The sequence below is a fragment of the Conger conger genome, chromosome 9 (genome assembly GCF_963514075.1).
Source record: "Conger conger chromosome 9, fConCon1.1, whole genome shotgun sequence".
NCBI classification, from domain to species: Eukaryota; Metazoa; Chordata; class Actinopteri; order Anguilliformes; family Congridae; genus Conger; species Conger conger.
The window spans coordinates 39,361,574-39,387,099 of NC_083768.1; the positions used below are offsets into that span (position 1 = coordinate 39,361,574).

The 25,526-nt window shown below is 40.6% G+C and overlaps 2 protein-coding genes across 5 annotated transcripts; one reads left to right on the top strand and one right to left on the bottom strand.

Moving 5' to 3' along the window:
- Positions 1-632: 632 nt before the first annotated feature.
- Positions 633-9,043, top strand: cops5 (COP9 signalosome subunit 5). The gene is made up of 8 exons (XM_061254800.1): positions 633-994; positions 1,356-1,590; positions 1,862-1,990; positions 2,705-2,770; positions 6,627-6,712; positions 7,293-7,404; positions 7,960-8,108; positions 8,756-9,043. Exons 1-8 carry the CDS (start codon positions 858-860, stop codon positions 8,844-8,846), a joined length of 1,005 nt encoding a protein of 334 aa, XP_061110784.1. The 5' UTR covers positions 633-857; the 3' UTR covers positions 8,847-9,043.
- Positions 9,044-10,494: 1,451 nt separating this feature from the next.
- Positions 10,495-25,508, bottom strand: LOC133136949 (serine/threonine-protein kinase Sgk3-like). Of its 4 annotated transcripts, none has more exons than XM_061254843.1 (18): positions 25,243-25,508; positions 22,602-22,729; positions 21,462-21,697; positions 21,039-21,122; positions 20,526-20,598; positions 19,975-20,050; positions 19,606-19,681; positions 18,976-19,025; positions 17,732-17,789; positions 17,560-17,643; positions 17,152-17,283; positions 15,887-15,999; positions 15,568-15,604; positions 14,787-14,873; positions 14,593-14,688; positions 14,156-14,311; positions 13,760-13,849; positions 10,495-13,400 (listed from the first exon to the last, which is right to left on the bottom strand). In XM_061254843.1, exons 3-18 carry the CDS (start codon positions 21,537-21,539, stop codon positions 13,230-13,232), a joined length of 1,461 nt encoding a protein of 486 aa, XP_061110827.1. In that variant the 5' UTR covers positions 21,540-21,697; positions 22,602-22,729; positions 25,243-25,508; the 3' UTR covers positions 10,495-13,229. The 4 variants fall into 4 exon arrangements, with proteins under 4 accessions (XP_061110827.1, XP_061110828.1, XP_061110826.1 ...); XM_061254844.1 differs by having other exon boundaries at positions 22,602-22,733; XM_061254842.1 differs by lacking the exon at positions 22,602-22,729.
- Between the last annotated feature and the right edge of the window lie 18 nt (positions 25,509-25,526).

The window sequence follows — 25,526 nt, forward strand, 5'->3', positions numbered from 1 at the left end:
GACATCTATTGGACTGGAGTGAAATAAAAATGATTTGTAAGGTTGTGGTTATTCATTCATTTCAGTAGCGGAGCAGGAAAAATAGTTTAATTTTGGTTTCTTTTATGCACTGGCTTATCGATATATTGAACTACAATGTGTCATGCTCAAAGACTGGGCTCCAAAAACAATTCACGCAGGAATTCAGAAACCGTCATGCACCGTTCTGCATGTGTAACTATACATATATGGAAACTCCTTGCTTTGTATACTTTATTTTATGTTAATCTATTCATGTATTTTCAGCATATGTGTATGCACCTGCTCCTATTTAAATTTTGTGGATAACAAGCCGTATTATTTGTAAATGATTAAATTGCTAAACTATAAATGCTAGTGTCCACCAGTGGAGGACGCTGTTACCTTTTTCGTCCTCAGTTTGATTGCATTGCTAATGACGTTTAAGACCGAACCATTCAGAATGATACGTTTGCAAAATAAAAACAATAAATAAATAAAACTACACCATTAAATACACGCATATAGAAAATATGATTTTTCTGGATTTAGATGGGGCGCAATATAAATATATTATATCTTATACAATATATTATTTGGATGAGAGATTTTTCCAAGGATTCTTTGTTTCCCTTTCCACAGTTGTGGTACAGTCTACTGACATGGATGTTTTGGTTGTATGTCGGCAAACCGGACCAAGCTAGCTAGCGGTTTAGCAAACTAATGTATATTTTCAACAACTACAGTTGTTTACCTTCATGGCACGTGGACACCTTTGCATGTAAAGCCGTTTTGGATAACTAGACATTTACGCATATTTTACACATTAGTGAAAAGAAGTTTATTGAACGTTTGGAAAAATGGCTGGTAGCAGCATGGCCCAGAAGACCTGGGAGCTTTCTAACAGTATGCAAGAAGTTCAGAGCATAGATGAAATTTATAAATATGACAAGAAACAACAACAGGAAATTCTTGCGGCTAAACCATGGACAAAAGAGTGAGTGTTTATTCATATGAATGAGCTTTCCACAGATGTAATTCAACGTTTTTAGTCGTTGGCTAACGTTGGCTAACGGCCTACTATGTTATTTTCTCGAGCAAGCTAACGAAAAGGTTACCCGACTTAGCTAACATGTTTGATAGGGAAAGGTTGATAATATAAATGTAACTTGTATATATGCATATGCCCAGCATTAGTTAGCCTGCAGGATTATGATGTCTAGCTATATAGTAACGTCAAGTCGACGGGAACACTAGCTAATTTGACCTTTTAACGTTACTTAAGATACAGTTTCGCATTACTAACTTGATTGTTAATTGTATGTTGTAATTGTATTTCTTACTTTATTTGATTTCAGCCACCACTATTTCAAGTACTGCAAGATTTCTGCGCTGGCACTGCTGAAAATGGTGATGCACGCCAGGTCCGGTGGGAATTTGGAGGTGATGGGGTTGATGTTGGGGAAAGTGGACGGGGAGACTATGATGATCATGGACAGCTTCGCTCTGCCAGTGGAGGGCACCGAGACCCGTGTCAACGCGCAAGCAGCAGCCTACGAGTACATGGCTGCGTACATCGAGAATGCCAAACAGGTCAGGCATCTCAACATTTCAGATATTACCTAACCTTACCTGAATGTGTTTTTGCGGATGTAAAATACTGTTAATTGTTTCACACTTTATAAGCTGAGGCCTAGAAACCAACCTAGATTCTGTGTTTATGAAGTGAATGTTTAATGAGTTAATGTCAAGTTATGCACGTAATTAATAAATAACTGTTTTAGATGAATGAGTTCTGTTTCTCAAAGACTGTTTCTCTAAATCCTTTGACCAAGCTGACTTCTTGTCTTCCCCACATAATTAGGTTGGACGCCTAGAGAACGCCATTGGCTGGTACCACAGTCACCCTGGCTACGGTTGCTGGCTGTCCGGCATTGACGTCAGCACACAGATGCTCAACCAGCAGTTCCAGGAGCCTTTTGTGGCAGTGGTAGTAAGTGCAGTCAAATTTAAACAGACAGTTTACTCTAGGTAATTTTCGCTCAAAATGAAATGCACTGTTGCCATGAGGCAGATGTAAAACGGGGGTAGGAATGCCAATGTTTTATAAGTTTATTATACTGGCTACTTTTCTCACCTGGTTGGCTCCCAAAAGTTTTGGTACCCATCTGAAGGTCCACGATCTCTGTGCATTTTGGTGAGTGTTGGTTGCCATTCTCCAGTCTGCAATTGCAGTTGTTGCATCTTCTGCGTTCAGATATTCTTAAATAAGTAATAAATCTGAAAATCAATTAAATGTTGGACTATCTTATATATTAGCTTTGTGCTGAACAGTGTGTATTATGCAGTGCAGTAGCTTTTGAATTTTGCAATTAAAATGGCAAATTCTTCAGTACACCCTCAAAGCTAATTTATATTTAATTATTTCATAATTAATATTTTTGTTGTGTGTGTGTGCCTGTGTGTGTGTGTGTGAATAATGAATATAATGATGTAATTGGACATGTCATTAGTTTCTGGCCTGTAGGAGGACGTTACCTCAGTTTTTTTTAGCCCTGCAGATGCAGGTGGTTATGTATGCTGTATTAACCCAGGCGTACATGGCTAAGCCTTTTTAGGTAATAAAAGTGTTTTATTCAGTGTGGCTAACCTGAGGCCATGATGAGTTGGTGCACCTCTCAACGCACATCACTTTCTTTTCCTGCAGATTGACCCAACCCGAACCATCTCTGCTGGAAAAGTCAATCTAGGAGCCTTCAGAACATATCCCAAGGTATCAACGCAGTGGGGTCACAGTAATGTAATAATGACAAATATGATCCTGGATCCAAGTGTTGCATACAATCAATCAATCAATCAAGCGCAACAGGAAGAAACCTTGAGCAGAACCTGACTCAGTAGGGGAACCCATCTGCTGCTGGTTGACACCGGTTTGACAGCAATGGGTGGCACTGTCAGGCAAGGGGACAGGCTTGGTGCTACGGCTGAATCAGTTGTACGGCTGGTCTTCAGCTGGAGCTCCGGGCAGGAGGGGGTGTGCGGGAAAAGGGCTAGCGCTCCAGGCAGGTTCCCAGAGTGGGGAGAAGAGGAAAGTAACATTGTTAGGGGGTCCAGATAGTAATTGATCAATCGCAGCAGGAGGGAGAGGTGCCTGCGTGCGATAAGGAGAACCCCGGCAGAATAAGGCTATGGCAGCATAGCTAAGGGAAACGGAGGCAGTGGCCAACACAGCAATGAGGGCAGGCTTGAGACAGTCACCACCAGACCATGACTGGTTATGCTTAACACAGCACTACCAACAATGATCCACTGACAGCACTGACCGCCAAGTCCACCAGAGACTCTATAGCTTATGCCAGCCACCCACTCCTGCCCCTCAACTATAGGACAGACTAAAGAGATAAGTTTTTAGCCTAGCTTTAAATAAGATTATAGTGTCTGCCCCCCAAACATGAGCAGGCAATTTGTTCCACAGGAAAGGAGCACGATAAGGAAAAGGCTCTACCACCTATGGAACTTTTCGTTATTCTAGTAATCACAAGGAGGTCTGCACCCTGTGAACGGAGTATTCGTGAGGGTGTATAAGGATTAAGTAAATTGTTTAAATACAGAGGGGCAAGCCCATGTAAGGCTTTAAAAGTCAGAAGTAGTATTTTGTAATCAATTCGGAATTTAACAAGCAGCCAGGGAAGTGAAGCCAACACTGGGCTGATGTGCTCAAATCTCCTTGTTCTAGTAAGAATACAAGCTGCTGAATTTTGAATTAGCTGGAGCCCTTTCAGAGAGGACAGACAAAAGAGCATTGCAGTAATCTAATCTTGAGGTAACAAAAGCATGGACTAGCTTTTCTGCATCATTTAGGGACAGTAACTTCCAAATTTTGGAGATATTCCTCAAGTGATGAAAAGCAACCTGAGAGATGTTTTTAATATGTGCATCAAATGCAAGATCTGGTGTTTGGCATATCATCAGATAATTTCTAGGATTCAATCTCAAGGACTTTGGCCCCATTACCATTATCTCAGTCTTATCTGTTTTGCAAAAGAAAGTTGTGATTCATCCATTTCTTTATGTCTTTAAGACAAGCATCCATTTATGTCTTCCATTTATGTCTTTAAGACAAGCTTGTGGACAACCTGAGGAAGTTGTCCACAAGCTGGACAACTTCCTCAGGTTTGACTGATAGATACAACTGTGTGTCGTCAGCATAGCTGTGGAAGTTAATGCCATGTTTGCACATAACTTGTCCCAGGGGAAGCATATATAGAGAGAAAAGCAAGGGCCCAAGCACAGATCCTTGTGGTACTCCTTGTCCATGGATTGATACGAGGAGTCATTGTTAAAAGCACAAATTGATATCGGTCTGAATAGGTATGATCTAAACCAAGAAAGAGTCTGTCCACAGAGGCCTATAACATTTTCAAGTCTATCCAACAGGATGAGGTGATCAACTGTGGCGAATGCTGCACTTAAATCTAGAAGCACAAGTGCAGAGATGCAGCCACTGAAGCGGGGAGTAGGTTATTGAGTACTTTGACCTTGCTGTTTCAGTGCTGTGGAAGGGTCTAAAACCAGATTGAAAAACTTCCAATACATGATTGGGGTGCAGAAATGAACAAAGTTGTTTTGAAATGACCTTTTCTAGTACTTTAGACAGGAACGGGAGGTTCGAAATGGGCCTGTAGTTGGACAAATCATTCACATCTAAGTTTGGCTTCTTAAGAAGTGGTTTGATAACTGCAAGTTTAAGAGTCTGTGGTATGTGTCCAGATGCTAAAGAAGCATTGACAATATGTAGGAATGGTGCTCCAATCACTGGTAGTAGCTCCTTCAAAAGCCTTCAATGAGCTCTATTGGAGTAAAGGAGTTCAGATAGGCCATCGGTCGTTCCGAGGATTGTGCATCTATTTGTTGAGTGGATGGAAGAACAGACCCTATAGGAGGGGTGGCAGAAGAAAATCTTGTCCCTCATTTTTATAATTTTGTCATCAAAGAAATTCATGAAATCATACTATACTAATCATGCTACTATAACGATATTGAGACACAGGGATCAACATGATTCTTAGTCAGTCTGGCAACAGTTTTAAACAGGTGCCTAGGATTGTTTCTATTTTCATCAATTAAGGTAGAGAAATATGATGAATGTGCTGTGGAGAGGGTATATTTATAGGTTAGTAGGCTGTCTTTCCAGGCATGGAGGAATACCTACAATTTTGTAGAGCACCATTTGCGCTTAAGTTGGCGGGAAGCTTGCTTGAGAGCAGGAGTATGGTCATTGTACCAAGGTGCTAATTTCTTATGGCAAACGTTTCTCTTCTTAAGAGGTGCGATAGTATCCAGGGTTCTGCAAAGTATGTTATTTATGTTGTCAGTCAGCTGATCAATTGAGTTAATGCTAGTTGTGTATGCATTTTGGCTGGAGCCAAGGAAATCCCTGCAGTGCACAAACGAGTCTGGGAGCTCCTTAATAAAAGCATTTGCAGTTCTGGAGGAAGGCTTATGGCTAAAGTAGAAAGTAGAATCTGGTGTCACATGACAAACTTGTGAAATTTGAAAAGTAATTAAATAATGATAACACAGGATTTTTATGCATGACTGCTATATTTGCTAATTCTGTGTCATAAGTTAAGACCAGATCGAGAGTATGGTTATGGGAATGTGTGGACTGATATATATGTTGATCAAAGCCAATAGATTCAATGATAGAGAGGAATGCTGATCTGAGATGATCATCTTCACTATCCATGTGAATATTAAAATCCCCTACAATTACTACTTTATCTGAATTAACAACGAGGCTGGAAAGGAAATCGGCAAACTCAAGTAAGAAACCACTGTATGGCCCTGGTGGCCTGTATACAATTACAATTACAAGGACAAAACTGACTGCTTTTTTGTCCGGATGTGCAAAACTGAGAACAAGCACTTCAAAAAGGTTAAAATCGAAGCCAGATTTCAAAGTTGCATGGAGATTGGAATTATATACAGCAGCAACACCTCCTCCACGACCCGTCAGACGGGGAACGTGAGTATAACTCACGGGGTGGATTCATTTAGGGCAATTAAATTAATCAGTTTAAGCCAAGTTTCAGTTAAACATAGGATTTCAATTTGATGATCGGTTATTAATTCATTTACAAGAGTTGCTTTGGAAGCTAGTGATCTGATATTAATCAATCCAATTTTTAGCTCTGTTTGGTTAGCCACATTATAAGTAGAATGACAGGGTCTGATTTCTTTTTAGATTAGCCATAGAAACACCTTTAATGGGCTTTTTTGCAAGGCTTAATTTAGGTCGGGTACAGACACTATCTCAGTAGTATGAAACCTGAGCAGCAGTTCTTGGGAACAAGCAGAAATCTGCGTAAGACAGAAGGTCTGCTGCCTGGCCTTGGCTCTGGTGTGTCAAGAAATTGAATTTCTGAGACTATACGATAAATTTCTAGAAAGAAGAGCAGCACCCTCCCACAAGGGGTGAATACCATCTCTTCTCAAAAGACCAGTCAAGATTGTTCTTTGCATTATGAACAGATTAAAATATATATATAAGACATGGTTTTCAAAAGTGATTTGAGGAAAAAGGGGGGGGAGGAAAGAATCTCACTTTTGATCCTGTTTGATTTCAGGGCTACAAGCCCCCAGACGAGGGACCTTCAGAGTACCAGACCATTCCACTGAATAAGATCGAAGATTTCGGTGTCCACTGCAAACAGTGAGTCTCATCACTGCAAACCAGGGTCAAGCACTTCCTTCCAGCAGTGAAATATTTTCATTACCTCACCTACACTACTCAGATGCTTTTACACAGAGTTGAGATTACATTACAATTCAGGCATTTTGCTGAAAGGTGTTGACAAACCTTGAATCCTTGTGTAGTACTATGATTTAAAGGTACAATAGGTAAGATTTTTGTGTTAAAACATTGTTACAAGACCATTGTAAATCCCTTCCTATCATTGAAAAAGGCCAACTGACATGTTAACTCACCCTCTGCCTGTGTTTATTTTCCTTAAATTCAGGGGGGGTTTAACATCAGCGCTATCACAGAGAAGGGGTGGGATAAACAGTGTTGTGGTTTGAGCGTGTTGACCATTAGAAGTCCGGAATTACCTATTGTACCTTTAATTCTGAACATAATTTACAAATGGCAGTGTAGATATTACATTGCCTATACAGTACATTTCCTATTGTCCCTTCCTTGGTGTCTGTGTGCTTGCCACTGAGTTAATATGTATTCCTAACCTGTTACACAGATACCATCTCTATCCTCACTGAGCTGTGTTTGTAATTAGGTACTATGCCTTGGAGGTGACGTATTTCAAATCATCACTGGACCGCAAGCTGCTGGAGCTCCTTTGGAACAAATACTGGGTGAACACCCTCAGCTCGTCAAGCCTGCTAACCGTGAGTGAACCCCAACACGACCACAGTGTGTTCTGTGTCCTTGCCTGCAGCCTTGCAGCCTTGCCACCTGCTCCTGCTGACTGGTGGAAGCTATGCAAGTGTGGGCTGAGTTAGTACTTAAACGAGAGTATAAGTACTGTTGCTGCTGGAAATGGTGGGCCAGGAGGGGGCGATCTTCCTTCTAGTCAAATATGCCCCAACGCCCCAGTGCAGTGACCGGGAAACTGCACTGCAGGATATGCCGTCTTTCGGAAGGGACTTTAACCCAAGGTCTGACTCACTGCACTCATTAGAGGTGCCATGAAACTCATCGCAAAGAGTAGGGGGTTCCCTGGTGTCCTGGTTTTAAATTCTCAACCTGCCACCATCCCCCAATTTAACAGGCTAAACATTCTTCTCTCTTCTCCTCAGCTGATGTGTGGTGAGCATTCTGGCACAAAATGGCAAAATATGCCTATTATGATGATGATTTTTATTGTTATGCTCTGTACACTGCTGCTCTGTGGCATGTTGGGGAAGGTGGGGCAAGATCCACCAGTGTCTTCCACTCCTCAGAATTCGGACTACACCACGGGCCAGGTGTTTGACCTGTCGGAGAAGCTGGAGCAGTCCGAGGCCCAGCTGGGGAGGGGCAGCTTCATGCTGGGGCTGGACACCCACGACAGGAAGTCCGAGGACAAACTGGCCAAGGCCACACGAGACAGGTGAGGCAGTGCCCCCTACAGCTTAACGTGGCGAGTGTGAGTGTGAGTGTGAGTGTGAGTGTGAGTGTGAGTGTGAGTGTGAGTGTGAGTGTGAGTGCTCAAACCTTTCATTTCATAATGAACTTAATCATTTACATATGTTTTTAGGTTTCTTTTTCAAAATAATATATGATAATATACTGATGAGGCATGACCGTATGACAAGACTTGACTGCAGTGCATGATGGGAATTCACTAAATGTTAATTTCACACAGGCATCAGGAAGTATTTCTTCACAAAATAGTTTGTTGTGTGGAATAGCTTGCCAGGTCATGTAGTAGGGGCAGAAACTCTACGACAAGACCAGGCTTAATAGGGTGCTTGATACGATCTAGTTTGCAGGTCAACAGTGAGCACTAGGTATTGTTTGGTGGTAGAAAAAGTTTGAAGCATTTTGGGCTTAATGGCCTGTTCATTATTTTAAGTGTATGGTTTTTATTAATACTCAATCATTTTCATACAGTCAGCATCTATGCTAAGTATGTGTTAAGGGTTAAAGTGTTTTGAACATTTTGGAAATAATGTGAATTTAAGATGCATTCTGATCAGTACAGATATCACCACCTCTGCCTTCAAAAATGCGAACATTATTATCCTCTTTTTTTAGCTGCAAAACAACCATAGAAGCAATCCACGGTCTGATGTCACAGGTTATCAAAGATAAACTCTTCAATCAAATCAACACTTCAGCCAACTGACCCCATCTGAAAAAGGAACCCATAGACATGCTTCATTGCAGACGCAAGCTTCCCCTTTTAAATTTTGTTTTGTGGATATTCATTGGAAAAAAACGCAACCATCTGACTGGTATTCATCAGTAGCATTTTTGTTTGATTTATGACAGAAAATGCATTTTCCTGCTGTAGTTCTGTATCAATAAAATTAAGCTGTGTGAGCCTGTGTTTTTCATTTTTATCTCTACACAATGGTGGTTGACCGGTTACGTAGTGTAAACACTGAAAAAACAACAAACTTTTAGCATGCTAACCAACTTGCTGTGACATTCACAAACTAGTGGAGATGTCTGAAGCTCAATTCAAGGCCACCATCACCAAAATCTGAGACAAATAACGATTCTTACTTGGGGTGTGAACGGTTAACCGGTTGCAAAAAATTTATAATCGATAACCGTTATTTTTTTTCTGAAGGTGAAATGGTAAGCTCAGTCTAAAATAAATGCACGTTCATCACTAGGTATATTATTGCGGTTCTAAACTATTCTAAACTGGCAATTGACAAGCTTCAGTAGCTTGAGCAAGCAATCTGGCTATTTCAGGGGGTTTAAAATGCACACACCACAGGGAAATGAATGCTACAGTATTAGAGTTATTAAATAATTTATGAAGCTGTTGGTTGCCTTATGGCTTATTGTAACGTTATATCGTTTCTTAAGGTTCACAGAAGATCCGTGTTTATTCGCTGACAAGTTAATTCAAACTACCGGCAAACTGAACCTATCTTTCATTATTGGCAGTTGGCAGACGCTCTTATCCAGAGCGACGTACAGTTGATTAGACTAAGCAGGAGACAATCCTCACCTGGAGCAATGCAGGTTTAAGGGCCTAGCAATCGGCGGCCATTAAGAATGCAAACACCACATGGAATTGAAAGCTACATTACTTTTGTTGTCAAATATTTTGTGTGCGTTTTAACTCTGTAGATATTAGTTCTCTTATTCTATGTTTCTTCATCCGCAGCATATTTACAGATTACATGCAAATCTAGTCTGGCAGGCAGAAGCCATAGGGATGAAGGATGAAAACATGAAGTTATTTTAACCGATGCATTTAAAAAAATGACACACGATCTACCAGTGGACGTAAACTACAGGGATTTCTACACCTGTGAGGTTACACTGCAAAACGTCAATGTAAATGTAAATATTTAATTTGGCAATTAGGCTGACCTACAATGTTGACATTGAATTATTGACATGGCCCAAAATTAAAAAAAAGCAATAAAATTTCTCAGTAATTCAGTTTAAAAATAAATAAATAGGACCCCAAGCGGTCATAAGCAGTATCGGTTAGCCGGTTAAGTTTAAAAAACGGGATGGTAACCGGTTACAAAAACTGATGATTTGTCACATCCCTAATTCTTACTAGGATCTGCTGTTTTTGAAGCTCTTGGCACTTGATGCCATCTAAGAGTGATCATTTTATAATATTACGTTACAACAGAATGTCTTAACAGAAAGCAGTTGTCCAAGAGCTTTGTTAAAAATTGTTTTACATTTCTTTTAAACAAATCCACGATTTTTTTTACTCATGATTTTTTTTACTTTGATCTGTGGTTTATTATAAACATTAAAGCCACTAATAATAAAAAGCAACACACAAGAAGAAAGACTGAGAACATTTGTAATTGTACAGTTAAAGGTACTAATTGTTCTATAATCTTCAAAGACTGATCATTGCAGACAAAAATAAGCTTTACAAGACAGCAAAGGTACAAATTGTGACATGGCACAGTTCCTACTAATGAGGGAGATCACCAAATACTGCAGGATAATTTCATTCAAGCGTTAATATGCAGATGACACACTGAATACTACTGTACAGTCTTGATCTGCAATATATTAAATGGGAACCAGCTACTGCAGAAATTGCTGATGTTAAGAATACAAGTACAATAAAATAAAAAGGGAAGTGTGACTGTTCACCCTTTAAGGGCACTTTGGGTGGGTCCACCTTTGGGAACACCGTGGACCATTGGCAATTGGTAGCCCCCAGTGTGGTTTTCAAACACCAGCTGGCTGAGGCAAAGTCAATAGCACTTATTGCACCCTCATTCATGCTGCGGTACTGTACACTTCCCCCTTCATTTTAATGTTATTGTTAAACTAATACCATGTCAGGTTCATTTCCCTATTAATCCCATAGGGAAATTAAATATACTGAAAATATATCTATTCTGACATAAAACAGATTTATCAAGACATAGTAACACATCAAAATATGTGGGCAAATACAAAAACTCTTCAGATATTGCAATACGTAAAAATACAATGCTGGGAAATATATTCATATTTTCATATGTCACATTTACAATATATTGAAATAGATTCAATTTTCCTTCTGTTACCCATTAGTGACAAACTAAACAATATACACAACACAATTAATCTTTACCTGGCTCAAAAATTTAAACAAGGGGTGTCAAACCCCAGGAAGGCCATCGTTGAGTGTTCTAACTCTTGAAACTTCATCTATGAGTCCACACACATTTCAGACCACACCTTGCTCCCAAGGCCTAAAATAACTGTGGACTGAAGGGAAGCCATGTAGAATCTGTGCCCCCCAGGGTTAGCATTAACCTGTGGCCCCCCAGGACTTTTTAACACTCCTGATCCAAGTGATTGTACATAGAATGAGATGCAGTTTGAGCAGCAGATTTGAGCTAAAAATGAGGTTTTCGGTCCAGAGTAAGAGGAAAAATACAGTACAACAAGAGATTTAACATAAATATGGCTTTGAGCTTAACATATTTATGAATATTATGGTTACATTTTTAAATCAATGAGTCTTCTATATATCAAGTTAAGTGCAAGTACATTTCTGTGATTGTGTTTCTGAACTACAGCAGATAGAACAAATATTACTGAGAACTGGGTGACGGCATGAAGTGTCCCATACCTTTACAATGAATGTAATATGTATAAAGACAACTGAAATGTTAGCAAAATCTTATGATTTTAACAAAATATATAGGCCCACATTATATGTGATAGTGGAATATGACTAATACTGTGCAAAGGGTTAGAAATCATATGTGTTTATACACATACCATTTAATATTCATGTAGTTAGTTTTCATTAAACCCAAATCAAACTAAAGCTTCTTTTTATTGTTTTTGCCAAATTTGTTGGCTCATCTAAAGACTGGTTCATCATGGATGTGGGAGAGTGCAGACGCACACTTGTGACCTGCTCCATCAAAATCAGTCGTATTGACTTTTAGAAACCAGGAGAATGTAAGCTTTCTAACAATACCAAAGTTATCTCTCTACTCCAGAAATCAAGGGGGTTGCGTCCCATTTCATTTTGAGTGCCGCCAAAGTATGTTTTTGAGAAAAACAGCTTCAAAGTTTCGTTGCGAGAGTTACATGAGGCTGAAAGATTACCAACACTGGGCTAATGAAACTCCGGTGCTATAACTCGTCGTCTTATGCATAAACCCTTTAAAACAATATTTTTTACTCTGAACATATACTCTTGACATTAAGACATACAGACCATGAAGGCAAGTACATTAACATGTAGCCATGAGTGCAGCTTATTGATTGTGACTGGTGAAGGGGACAAGCTGGCCAAATAATGCATTCAGGTGTTACTTTCACATTGCGCTTAAAAGCTTAAAAAATGTATTTTTACCCTGAATTCACAATTCGACATGCAGATTATGAAAGCAAAATGAAGATGAACCTAAAACAGCCCAAAATAATTTTTACATAAACATCGATTTATGTGAAATTGGCCGTCGCTACTTACGACTGATTATGATAGAGCGGGTCACACTTCCCGCTCACAGTCACTCACTCCACCAGCCGAGCTGCAGTCGGAGGACTATACCTCATACAGAGCTGCGCAGTCATAGTGGAGGAGTCTGTACACTTTATACAGAGATGGGCTAACAGACTGCAAGTGTGAAAATAACCAGGGGAGGCGCTAGAGTGCAGTGAGACGAGGCTAGTCTCACCAACGAAATCCCTCCAGCTTGGGCGATGCCATTGGAAATTGCCAAACACTATGGGGCTGCGGGTTAGCACTGATACAGCAACAGCATCGTTTAACATCAGAACCAGAACCACTAACACACTGGAACTCAGTATCCCAGCAACATGAACTAGTGGCCCTATGATGTTTATTTTAAAAAGAAATGTGAACACAGCCAGCTGTCTAAACTATCTCTAAGTGCTCTTTGTTGATGAATGTTTTACTCTCAGTTGGGATTGATGAAATCTGAAATACAAACTCATTTTTGGCCAGTTTCTCCAGGCAGAAATACAGCAGTTTAAAGGCCCCTTAGAGAATTCACACAGGTGCAAGAGAGGCACAAGCTGGTTTAAGGCGCCGGGGCATTCAGAGGAAGGAGTCGTCGGAGGGCGGGGCATAGGAGAAACCCAGGAAAGCGTCATCAGCCTCCAGAACGCTGGCGTTGACTACAGAGTGCTGGATGGAGTTACAGAGTGAGTTTGGAACCATCTCGTTTGTGAATTCCGGGTCAAAGTTTGTGATGTCATACGTTGAGTTCTTGAAGGCAAGCAGAGACCAAGCATGACACACATTAAACAGATGAAGGTAAAGTTTTATATTACACATCAAAGTGCTGGGCTCTGATGGATTCAAAAGAGCCTGCTGCCAGGTTTTCAGAATAAATATCAATTTCAGTATAGTTATCAAATTAACTCTAACCAGACGCCTTGTTCCACCTACAGGAAAAATAGCACCCCATTAGGTATAGGGCCTGAAACCTGAAGAAACACTTCAGGAACCATTTGTAATGTGAATTTGTTCATTTGTGTGTATGTTTATTATCAGAGGTGCCATAATGAGCAGACACAGGAAACTAGATTTCTGTAGGAATCTGAGGGTTCTGTGGGGGTACGTACCACGTTAGGGTTAAACGGGGGTGAAATCTTTTTCTGTACCAGGTCATCCCAGTGGATGGATGTGAAAAAGTTGTGTCTTTTTATTTCATTCTTTAAAAAAAAAAGAGTTCATGAAAGCAGTTCTCATTTAACACAGTCTTGATATACCTCAATTAGGCATGTCTCATGAATAATAACAGCCAGATAAATTGAATGTTTCTTCAGAGAACCTTAATTTACTGCTTTACTAATTGTTTTTCAGGGGTTGACTGAGTGAGCAGCTCCTGCAGCAACAATATTTTACCACTAGAGGCAGTAAAAGACTATACGTTTTAGCATAGCAGTCAATATTACCAGTTGAATTTTAACTGCTCACCCCCCCACCCCCCCACCCCCAAAAAAAGAAAGAAAACTCACGAAGTCCTCTGTGGCACCCAGCCTTCTGCTGCAGTCTTTCTCCAGCAGGCCCTGCAGGAGGGACCAGGCTGCGCTCGAGGCTCCAGGTCGCATCGTCAGCGCCTTGTGCAGGATGTTGTCGTACATCTCCTGGGTGTCCCTGCTGTAGAATGGAGGCTGTACGAGAAGCAAGCAAGCAAGCAAGCACGCACGCACGCACGCACGCACGCACGCACACACACACACATTAGCTTTAGCATTTAATCATGGCAAAAGCTTATCCAAGGTCATTCAAATAAAAGTACATTTCAAAAAGGTCATGCAGTTACAATTTTGCTGAGGTTCTCATCCTATGTAAAAAATTGTCCAACTGTAAGAAATAAGCACACAACTTGCTGGCAACACATTCCTTAACCCCTGAACCAAACTGATACCAAAGTGGAGAAAAGGTGGCCTACCAGACCAAAGAGCATCTCATACAGGACAGAACCCAGACACCACCAGTCCACCGTACTGTCATAGGAAAGCTTCCTCAGGACCTCTGGAGCCAGGTACTGTCACCACAAGTAATCAAAATATTATACACACCCTCCAGCACTTTTCACACAATCTACTGTATATTTTCACATGAGAGATTCAATTTATTTCTTACCTCTGGTGTTCCACAAAAGGTATTTGTGGTTTCATCGTGGGATATGCCCTCTTTGCATAAACCGAAGTCTGTTAAAACAATGTGTCCCTTAAAAAGAGGCAGACAGGCACATAACAATTTAGACAATGCAGCTCTTTTAGAAAAGCAGACAGTCGCATTACAGATGGTACTCTCCACACAAGCAGCATTTTGTCATGAAGTTTGCACATTCTCGTGAGCCAACACTGCAACAGCGGAATGTCAGCCGAAAAGCTACCCGCCATGTTCCCCTCTTTCTCAATGAGCTGTATGTAAAACACAACACGAGCTAATGTCACAGGCTAAACCCTATCTATAAAATAACTACACTAATGCTCCTATACAATTGTTCTGTAGATAAATAAAAGCTGACTCATAGTATCAAAATGGATCTTAATGTCCTCAGATGACTCATCAAGGAGCAAAAGCCTAACCCCTTGTCCGCTCTCATACTACCAACCAAAAAGCCAATCAGGTTTAATAGCTATGGCTTCAGCTGCTACAATGGGGAAAACATTATAAATATAAAATACATGCTAGACACAATATGTAAAGTGGTGTAGAGAAATACTTATGATAATATCTTTGACACACAGTGTTGCACTAAACGGTTTGATAAACTTTGCAAAAAGACCCAGAATAATTACTGTATGTAATACAAGCTTAAATTATATAAGACCAGTTGACCAAGTGTACCCTTATGGCAAAGCTGAATTCATGCAAACTTTACAGACTAGGCTTGCGAAGACTGTGCTGCACTTACTTGGAAGTCGAGAAGAATATTTTCTGGTTTCAAATCCCTATAAAAATGAGAAGACCATGAAAACAGTTTTCCTTCACCACAGAGCACTCAATCAGTCAAACTGCATATTGGGTGGACTGATGAAATACAAAGAAATATATCACTGAAATCCCATGAGGAAGAAGTATGTGATGTGATGGGAACCTCTTCTTAAACACAGAAATACATAATAATAATAATAATAATAATAATAATAATAATAAATAATAATTTACTGTCAAGTGAAAGTCAATACAAAACCTGCCCAAACGAGGAGAAACATAAAAGTGCTTTTTTTTACCTGTAAACAATGTTTAGTGCGTGCAGATAACCCAGAGCACTTGCTATTTCTGCGATGTAGAACCTGGCCCTGCCCTCTGAAAATGTCCGTTCTTTTTGAAGATGGAAAAAGAGCTGGAATCCCATGGAAGACAAGGGTTCAAAGGTCATGGATAAACAAAGACCATATTTTGTAACAATAAAAACATTGTGCTCTCATTATCCGGACCCAGTGACAGGACCCATACAAGAGAAATGCATGTTCCTTGTTTGAAGGTAGCTGCAAAGCACAAGAGTAATTTCTGTACAATGTGAAGATTTATAATTTGGGTGTTGAAAATTTGCACATTCTACAGAGTAACTGTTGCAATTCAACTGAACTTAGTTTTTTTTTATTTTACTGGCTGAATTTCAGTGTTCTGGGTAGGTTGTACCAGCTGTTCATAAGATCTCCCTTAAGTTAAAACGTAAACCTCACACTACATGCTTCATAGCTATTGGTTTACAGTAATATTTTCAACCGAGTTATACTCATAACTTGGTAAAGACAGGGTTTCAAGCAATTCTACAATATATTAAAATGGGTCTGCCATGGAAACACTATTAATTACACTATTATTCCTCGCCAATGGCTTGTGTAAATATTTAGTTTATATGTCGGGTTACGTTCTAACCATGTTGTATGGGGCAACATGATTCATTAGGAATTTACATTACAACTGGGTAGCAATTTACATTACAACTAGGCTTGGTTCTTACTTACAGTTGGTGCAACTGGGCCCTGTACAATAGTACACTCTCTTAAGAATTTGGGTGTGAAGAGAAAGTTACTGACCTCATTCCATCCGATTATGAGGTTCATAAACAACACTGTAACATGTAAAAACCACTCACTTTCAGCATGTAAAACACCAGGCCAGGGAACAGCTTTTATAGGAACACTTGTAAAATGTGTGCGATTACCTTACTCAGCACAAGCAACAGGAAATGTGTCTCTGCATCTGAGGGCCTGCCAGTTCAAAAAACTTCAAGTACATTTTTATGAGTGCTTTTAATGGGCCAGCTTGTCATCACTGGCTTCTGAATTCATTCACTTTAAGACCAGTATTACTTTATTTTACTTGTACAAGCAACACCCCTCTCCACTCCCACACCCTTGAGTTAGCACCGTGTGGACATTACAGCCTGTGCCCCCCTCCTTCCCCACCCACGAACACCCCCCAGTGTTGCAGCAGGTTTGGTGTGGCTCCTCCTCCGTAAAGCCCCCATCAGAATGAACTCACTCACCTCTCCCCCATTGACGAAATCCAGCACAAAGTACAGCTTATCCCGGGTCTGGAAGGAGTAATGGAGCCCCACCAGGAAAGGGTGCTGGACGTTCTTCAGGAGAACGTTACGCTCTGCCATGATGTGCTTTTGCTGGGAGAGGGAGGGGGCATTCTAGAATTTTACATTTATTCCTACTGCATACAGTAAAGTATACACACAGGTATTAAGTACAGGTATAAATACAATGACTGGTAAAATCAATACAAAGCAACTCTGTTAAAAATGCAGTGAGTGAAGCATATGGTCATGCAAAAATGCCTTATGTAAAGGGGTAAATATTAGTGCCTGTGTAAATACCTCACTTATTTTAGTAAATAAACAATTCCTACAATGACAACATGAAACAATATAAATGAACACAGCTACCTCTCTCCTGTTTAAAATGATTCTTTTCTGTAAGACCTTGATGGCGTAGTACTTCCTATCCAGTTTGCACTTGACCAGGAGAACCTGCAACAGAAATTATGAAGAGGAGTGGGATGTAAATAGGACTGTTAATGTAAATGGCTAATATACAATTTCAAATGTTCAACCATACCTTGCCAAAACTCCCCTTCCCAATGACTTTTAGAAAGTCAAAGTCTGTGGGCTTCGCACTAAAATGTTCAGAACAAAAACAATTAAACTTTCCATTTGACTGTATGCAGTAAAAACCAGCATCAACCACATGAATTTATTCAAATATACAAGTAAGTCATGACTTAAGAGTTGCACAGTCAGGACATGGACATCTACCTAAGTTGACTTTGAGACCCTATTTTCCTCAGCCAGTTTATGTTTTAGGAGTGCCAAGTTTTTGACCTGCTTATTTCATCGTCAGCATTAAACATTCTTCCCTGAAGATCACAGTGTTCCATTGAATAATCTAATTTATATTTCATTTATTCAGAGGAGTCAACGGAGAGCTCATTTTTTCAATGAGAACCTGGGTGGGGAACACAAGTGGTTTTGCATTAGCAATGGGCAGGGTCAGTAGGTGGCCAATATGATGCAGTGTTTCGAATCTGATCAGGACACAAGTTTTTAAAGGCACAACAAATATGCTTCAGCTCTAACCCATTCTCAATCATTTTGTTGAGCTCCAATCAATAGGTACTTACTAATTGTTTTTTTCTTTGAGATGATTTAATCGAAATACTATCAAATTTGCCAGGGTCACATAGCATTTTCAACTTATCTCAGTTACAGTCCTCCAAGAGTCCGTTACAGCAATTTTATATTGCACACAAAATTCCTGGAAGAAATTCCTCTCCTGCTCTCGTGAGCATGTCACACGTCGTAATTCAATGTTCCTTTTCAATAAGCGTAGCACAGTATTAATTTACTGCACGTGCCATGTGTAACCAATAATGCAGGAAGCAGTGTGCCATATCACTACCAAGATCCTGACCGCAGTCAGTCTCAGTTCCTGCTGCTCTGGTACGGGCCTGGTCAGATTAAGAACTGCGGACATGGACTGGGGGGTTGAGAGTCCAGCAGAAGTGTTGAACATTTGGAAGGCTTTTCCTGATTCACACAATCATAGCTGAATAACCCTACACTGGTGTGTAAACTCATATCCAATTCCTACAACAACTGATATTTATTTTTATAATGAGAATTACACACCATAGATGCAATAGGAAACTGAAGTCAATACAGCAGTAAAATGCAAACAAGAAAACGATGTACTAGATGTTAACCTTAAGCATACACTTTTCTATCATCAGATGTATGGCAGCATGTTTGGCTCTCCTTTCCGTGAGCAGAAAACAAACCTCAAAGAAGATGTTTTATACTCACTGAGGGTTTCCGGAAGGGCCCAGGTTAATGTCCCGTGAGGTGGGACTGCTCTGGAAAACACATTGAGAATTTTAGTCCTCAGCATTGAACTAATCTGCACACATGCAGTCGCCACCTGCAGACTCGAGGCGTCCAATCAGCCAGGCGATAATCCTGTCATCCAATACCCTTCTCCTTCCAAATAGCACTACAGCCAATGAGGAACCACCCCTGTGAATGTATCATTTATCAATTTTGAAGCCTTCTTTATAAAGACTGACACAGAGCATTAAAGGATAAGAAAAGAATAAAGAGGGAAAGGTGAAAGCAGCACAATCAGTAGTTGATTCTGAAAATTTCCAAAATGCATAGAAGGCTCACTTGCTGGTACCTGCACCCCTTGTGATTAACCTGTATATTGTAAATATCTGCATGTACCAATAATTTGTATACTGGTTGGTTTACAATGGCCGGTGTTGAAATACATTTCATTGCAGGAAGGGTATTCCATGTTATAAGGGTTTTCAGTTATAAGGTTATAAGTTGAAAGTGAAAAACAGGAAAGTTCCTTTCAAGTGCCCCTGTTTAAAAAGGCAGCTTTCCGATGGTGGTGCACAGACCATAAGAACAGATGAACAAGTCCGTGCTTACTTTTTCATCCTCATCTTCTGAGCCATCAGAGAGGTTGTTCCGTTTGTCCATCTGAAGGAAGGCTCGAACATCAGGACTGTGTTTTGGAGGAAATGGGGTCGGTGTTTGAGAGGGAGGGAGAGGAAAGGTGTCCCATGTCACAGGAAGTACCAAGAAAAATACTACTTTAATTCAACTGTAACACCAGTTTGCCAGGGATAAGGACGTCACAACACAACTGCTTTGAGATCAGCTCAGACCACCATGATAAAAACTGCTCAAGAAACACAGTTCACCTTAAAAAGACATGAATGACATTAAAATTAGGCAAAAGGATTAGCAAAAATGTAGCAAATCTAAAGGAATAGAAACAATGAAATAGAAACTCACTGGTTGCTGAGCTGAGGATGAGAGACTATTCTCTGGATGAATTCATGCAGACCTGCTCGCCTCTGCTTTATAAATTCTGATGGAGAACATTTAAATTAATATAAACAAAACTTGAACAAACCAAATAACTTAAACCTATCAAAGTGTGTAACCATTTAAAACAAAACCGATCCCTTCTGGCCTTTGCACGGTTCCCAAACTAAAGTTTACCTGCAAAAATGAACTTGCGTCGGTTACAATTTTTCACATTGGTGTGTGTGTGTGTGTGTGTATGTATGTGTGAGAGAAATATTTGCAAATGTGTGTCCATCACCTTCAACCTCCCTTATGAGTCATGTCCACTACAGTCACACACTCAATGACAAGTGTTCATAAAAGCCTTTCATCCCAAGGACATGAGAGATTTGAATGCCTACATGCATTATTCAACAGACCACTTGAAGTTGCACCCCTACACAAACACACACAGACACATATGCAAATGCTCACGAGTGCGCACACACGCAAACATACTCACACGGACAAACAGTACTTCTGGCAGTGCAAAATACCTGGATCAAAGTTGTCCCCAAATATTCTCTTCGCTGGTAGCTTCAAATTCAAGGAAGGGAACTGTTTTCGTAACTATCAACAAAAAATTTACTTTTTTTGGGATACAGGCAGAGACAAAGGAGAGTCCATATTTCAGCAATTCACAATTTCTGAGCACTAAAATTAAAAGTCTTTGGCAGGCATATAACAAACATTTATCAAACAGATGATTGGAGCATTTCCACAGGCATTTCCACCTGTCCGTTTCCCTTGGTTACGGAATGCTTACAGCACAATAATTATACAACGGTCAACAAACCCTGGGAAAGCGGATTTTTCCATACATGGTAGTATTGTAGAAGAGCGCTGCTAACAGCTGGAGAGCCGCCCTTGGCATTCACCTTCCTCCCTCGCTGGGTCACAGACGAGAGCAGGAAACTCAACACTACCCCACACAGACACGCTCTGTACGCACTCACAATTTCAAGCAGTGAATTGCAACTCGATAGCTTTGGTATCAGCGTGCCACTTACAGTGTTGTGCAACTTATCAAATTCTGTGTATCTCCTGAAGACAAACCACTCGTGCCTGCCAACGCTGACCATCACTTTGTAAACCTGTGAAACAATGAAGAAAAGCAAACATGAACATGAATGGGGTCTGGTTTATAGATACAGAATCCTAAAACACACAAACATGTCATATACAGTGCAAGCATTTGAACAGTGGTACAATTTCAGTTAAAGTTAAATTGCCACAGACTGTAACTTTAAATTTATGTAACTCTGAGATCACATCAGGGTCACTGTAAATGAATGCTTCCAAAATGGGATTATGTGGGGGTATGTGCTGCAGGGGAAATAACTAGAGAGAGGCAGGGAATGGGGTAACTCCAGAGAGGGGGGCATTTAGGAGGAAGTGGAAGGAACTACGAGGACGCGGGCGACTTCGCTCACAGTGTAGCGCTTGTTCTTGTCTCTCTGTTCATCGTGGCAGGGGATGCTGACATTGGGGCAGCTGGCTGACTCCTCCATCTCAGCCCGAAAGCCAGGCAGAGCCGCAGAGAGGCGGAGTCACAGCGAGCAGGGCTAGCGAGTGGGCGGAGTCACCGTGTGCAGCCAAGACCTTCAGCAGTCCACCACCCAATCAACATTCAGTACACCGACCACTCCCGGGAGCGCACAGCTCCATCCTGCAGGGGAAAACAGCCATTTAAAGAAACCGCAAACACACACCACCAGGAAGAGTCACACTGTTTGCCGACTAGTCAGCGACATGCAGTAAGAGTTTCATTCTCATGTGCCCAACCACATGCTTCTGAGTGCGTGCCTTAGATTTTGTTGTATGCAACATGCCATTAACACTGTGATATCTTACTCTAGAGGATGCTGAGCCAAGAGCTTATTTCCTCTGTCAAACCACAGATTACTAAACATTTAACTGCAGCTATGTATTTTCTGCTGCAAATTACTAAAATCCTCTGCAATTAGCAAACCTTTCAACTGTGCGTGTTGATTAAGAAATAAAAGGGTATCCGGTAAGTTCTTAGGCACAAACTGTACATATCCTCGACATCGTCGCACGTGTAAGTGCACCCACACACACCGCTTCTGATCAGAGAGGGAAGGAAAAGAAACTCTTAAACCCAGACTGTGAGCAGATTATAGCAGAGCCAGGGCCCTCTGAGCACGGGGATCCCCGCGGGAGGAAAACGGCTCACGGACAGATCTCACAAAACTATGCGCCAAAGACCAGCTTAAAATAAGAAAACAGACGTCTGCACAAAATAAATACACATCTTTGGTCTAAACTTGTACAATAGACCCATTTAACTGTTTACTAAAGACCACCTTTGAAGACTCTGCACCCAGAATTCAGTTTACTTCACTCTGCTTTGTAATTATGAATATTTACGATTACGGTTATTTAGCTGGCTCCCTGTCCTGTGTATGTCTATCTTTGGCAGTGTGATTATCAACATATGGAAACAGTTGTGCAAAATAGGAATAACAGCACATAAAAGCCAGAAGGATAATCTACAAACAACCATATAAAATGCATAGTCAAAGTAAAATACGTGAAGAGACCATCTCTACCTATGCGAAATATGAAGTGCAGGCCGGTAGCCTACTTTGGCGTCAATGTGCAGTACAGCCAGGTCCAGTACAGGCCAATTTCCAGTCCAGTGCCAGTTTTCCCAACTCCAGCTGCTGGTATCTGAATGCTAACTCAACACAGTCACAAATGATGGTGGTTGCTAAAGTTACCCAAGCAAAATTAGCATGAGCAGAGCTCGGAGCACTTGAAGCACCTCTCCAAATGTGTTTGCTGAATAAATTATCCCAAAAGAAAAACTGAGCTTTGTATTACAATCAACCCCTTATGGAGGAGCATGATACAGAGAGCCTAGTGGAGGCAGACAGCAGGAACATAACCAAACAGAGACATTTCTGCTGCACAATGGGATGGAGACAGTCCTGTAGCTTGGATCCCTCCCTCCCTGGGTGAGGCTACAGTCAGCCATTTTAGGCACCAACACAGTAAGGATTCAATACCAGACTGTGGGGTGCGCCATTCAAAAAGACCCAAAGATCTGTCACCATCTGACACCCCTTAACAGACACATTCTTATGATGCACACTTAATTTAGGCTATGTCAATGGTTCAATACAGTTTGGAATTTAGTTAATGTACTTTACTATGCAGGTATAAACCAGCAGCAGAAACTTCACAAGTGCTGACATGAAAGCAGAGGAATTCACTTGTGTAGTGTAGAAATAAAGAAGCAGGCATCTATTTTCCGCAGATAAACATAAACCACATTATGACCAAAGCCTTACAGAGATGCCCAACGTGCATGTGTTTCAGCTCCGAACCGCTGTGAACGTGTTGCCCCTTGAGCAAATTCCTGAAATACTTTGAAAGGAAGCAGTGACGTGGCTGAGCCTAGAAAGGCAGGAGATCATGTGAACAGCTAAATTATTATACCACAAACTGCCTGACATTACACTACATTACATTACACTGACTGCAGACAATCCTTACATACTGCAAACAGCCTCTAATAGAATTACATGACATTACAGTTATTTCGCTGCGGCTTTTTCATCCAAAGCGACTTAAAGTTGATTAGACTAAACAGGGGCCAAACCCCCGGGGGCAATGTGGGGTTAAGGGCCTTTCTCAAGGGCCCAACAATTGCACTGATATAGCACATTGCTGACATTATTTAGAAAGTGAAGCAGTCTGTTCAAACGTCTCCGGTTTGTAGCCCTACTCTCTTTAATGTGGGTTTCAACAGTGCGCCCCCTGTTACCTGAGGCACTACCAGCAACTTGGACATATGTAGAAGAGTCTGGGGCATTGCCAATGAGTGAACATTGTTGTTGTTTTTTTTTTTATACCTACCAGTGGTAGTCAATTGCTAATTTAACCTCCTGAGACCCAGGGGAAAAAAGTTTAAGTATTTAACTTTTTTTTTGTTGCATAATTGTCCTGGATGACAAAAATGTTGCAGAGAAAATATTTTCTAAATACTGTATGTGTAAAGTTATATATTTTATTTCATTTTAATTGAAAGTTCTGTTTTTCAGAGAAATATTGTTTTGAGCTGAGGGAGGCCAACTTGTAATGTTCTTGTTTGAGGACGCAGGGTCTTAGGAGGTTAAATATACACCAGCAAGACTCCGTTGCCTTTTAAAATACTCACAATGAAGCAATATTGCTGTTTAAATCTTGCAGAACCATGACATAGACAGTCGGCCTCAATCAAAAGCTCTTTCCCTGCATCTTTCAAAAAGAGGCACCTGAGTGACACAGTAACACCAGCGGGGCCATTGCAGCTTATTCTGCAGTTATTCTGCAGTTTATCATAAATTGTACTGTGAAAGACGCTGCTGCTGAAAAATGAAGCGACAAGTACGAAGGACAGGTAGTAGAGACCATAGAGTGTATGATCTTCCAATAACATATTGCACAACGCCAGAATAAGAGTGAAACGCATTGCCGTAAATAGTTATGCGTAGTTAGGAAAGTTGCATTAATATTATACCAATGACCAGGAGGAATTGTGACAGTTATGTCACTTTTATTTTGAAAGATATGAACTAATGTCGACCCAGTGCACCTTACAAGGTTCCACTAAGACAGATTCTTATCTTTGAAGACAATCTTTTCTCCAAGAAGATTTAAAGGTTGAGGACTGAAGAACAGTTTGATCAATACATACTAAGCTCAATTAAGCTACTTTTTGTGAGGCGGCTACGTTGAATAAAAAAGCGATAGTCTAATGCAGTGATCTCAAACTCGCAGCCACGGAGAGCCGTGTGTATGCAGGTTTTCATTCCATCCAATTAATGCTACCTTAATTGATTCCAATTGCTAATTCAGGCATATGCATTATTTAGACAACCGAAATAACACATTTCACTTCATAAACATAAGTGCAAACCTAAACTAATTCAGCAAACAATTGAACTAATTATATCATAAGGATCTGAGGGCTTGAATAAAAATGCACATACACACAGCCCTCAATTACACGGAGCTTGAGACCGCTGAAAGCAATGATCTATTTCATTTAAAAAAAGATAGCTCCTAGGAGAGCTAACGTTACCAATCTTAGCTTTTTAGCAAGCTACCTATAGCTAGTAATATTCAGTCTGAACATCCGAATATTTTAATACGATACATATCTGAAAGGATATACAGCTACTAAGAATACGCAAATAAACATACCTTCGATGTTTTACTCTTTGATGCAGCGCTTCATCCAAAAGCTAACGTTAGTTAGCTAGAGGACTCCCCTGCGGTGTCTCTCGCGGTGCAGAAGCTACTGGCGTTAGACTGAATTGGAAAGGTTTCTAAATGCAAACATTTATACAAATCGAGCGTTAATGAGTGCCCTGGTGCCAACCCACGCAATCCATTTTCCCTTTATTCGCCGAAAAAACTGCTGGCGAAACAGGAAACATTTAAAGAAAAGTTTATTCTGAAACTTCCAATGGAATTAGTCACGGGAC

Coding starts and splice junctions, on each gene's coding strand:
- LOC133136949 (XM_061254842.1), bottom strand. CDS start 21,539: ATGGAGGAGTCAGCCAGCTGCCCCAATGTCAGCATCCCCTGCCACGAT. Junction 17,284..17,559: donor TCATTTTAAACAGGAGAGAG/GTAGCTGTGTTC, acceptor TCCCTCTCCCAG/CAAAAGCACATCATGGCAGA. Junction 14,312..14,592: donor ATGAGATGCTCTTTGGTCTG/GTAGGCCACCTT, acceptor CTTCTCGTACAG/CCTCCATTCTACAGCAGGGA.
- cops5 (XM_061254800.1), top strand. CDS start 858: ATGGCTGGTAGCAGCATGGCCCAGAAGACCTGGGAGCTTTCTAACAGT. Junction 995..1,355: donor GCTAAACCATGGACAAAAGA/GTGAGTGTTTAT, acceptor ATTTGATTTCAG/CCACCACTATTTCAAGTACT. Junction 1,591..1,861: donor ACATCGAGAATGCCAAACAG/GTCAGGCATCTC, acceptor CCACATAATTAG/GTTGGACGCCTAGAGAACGC.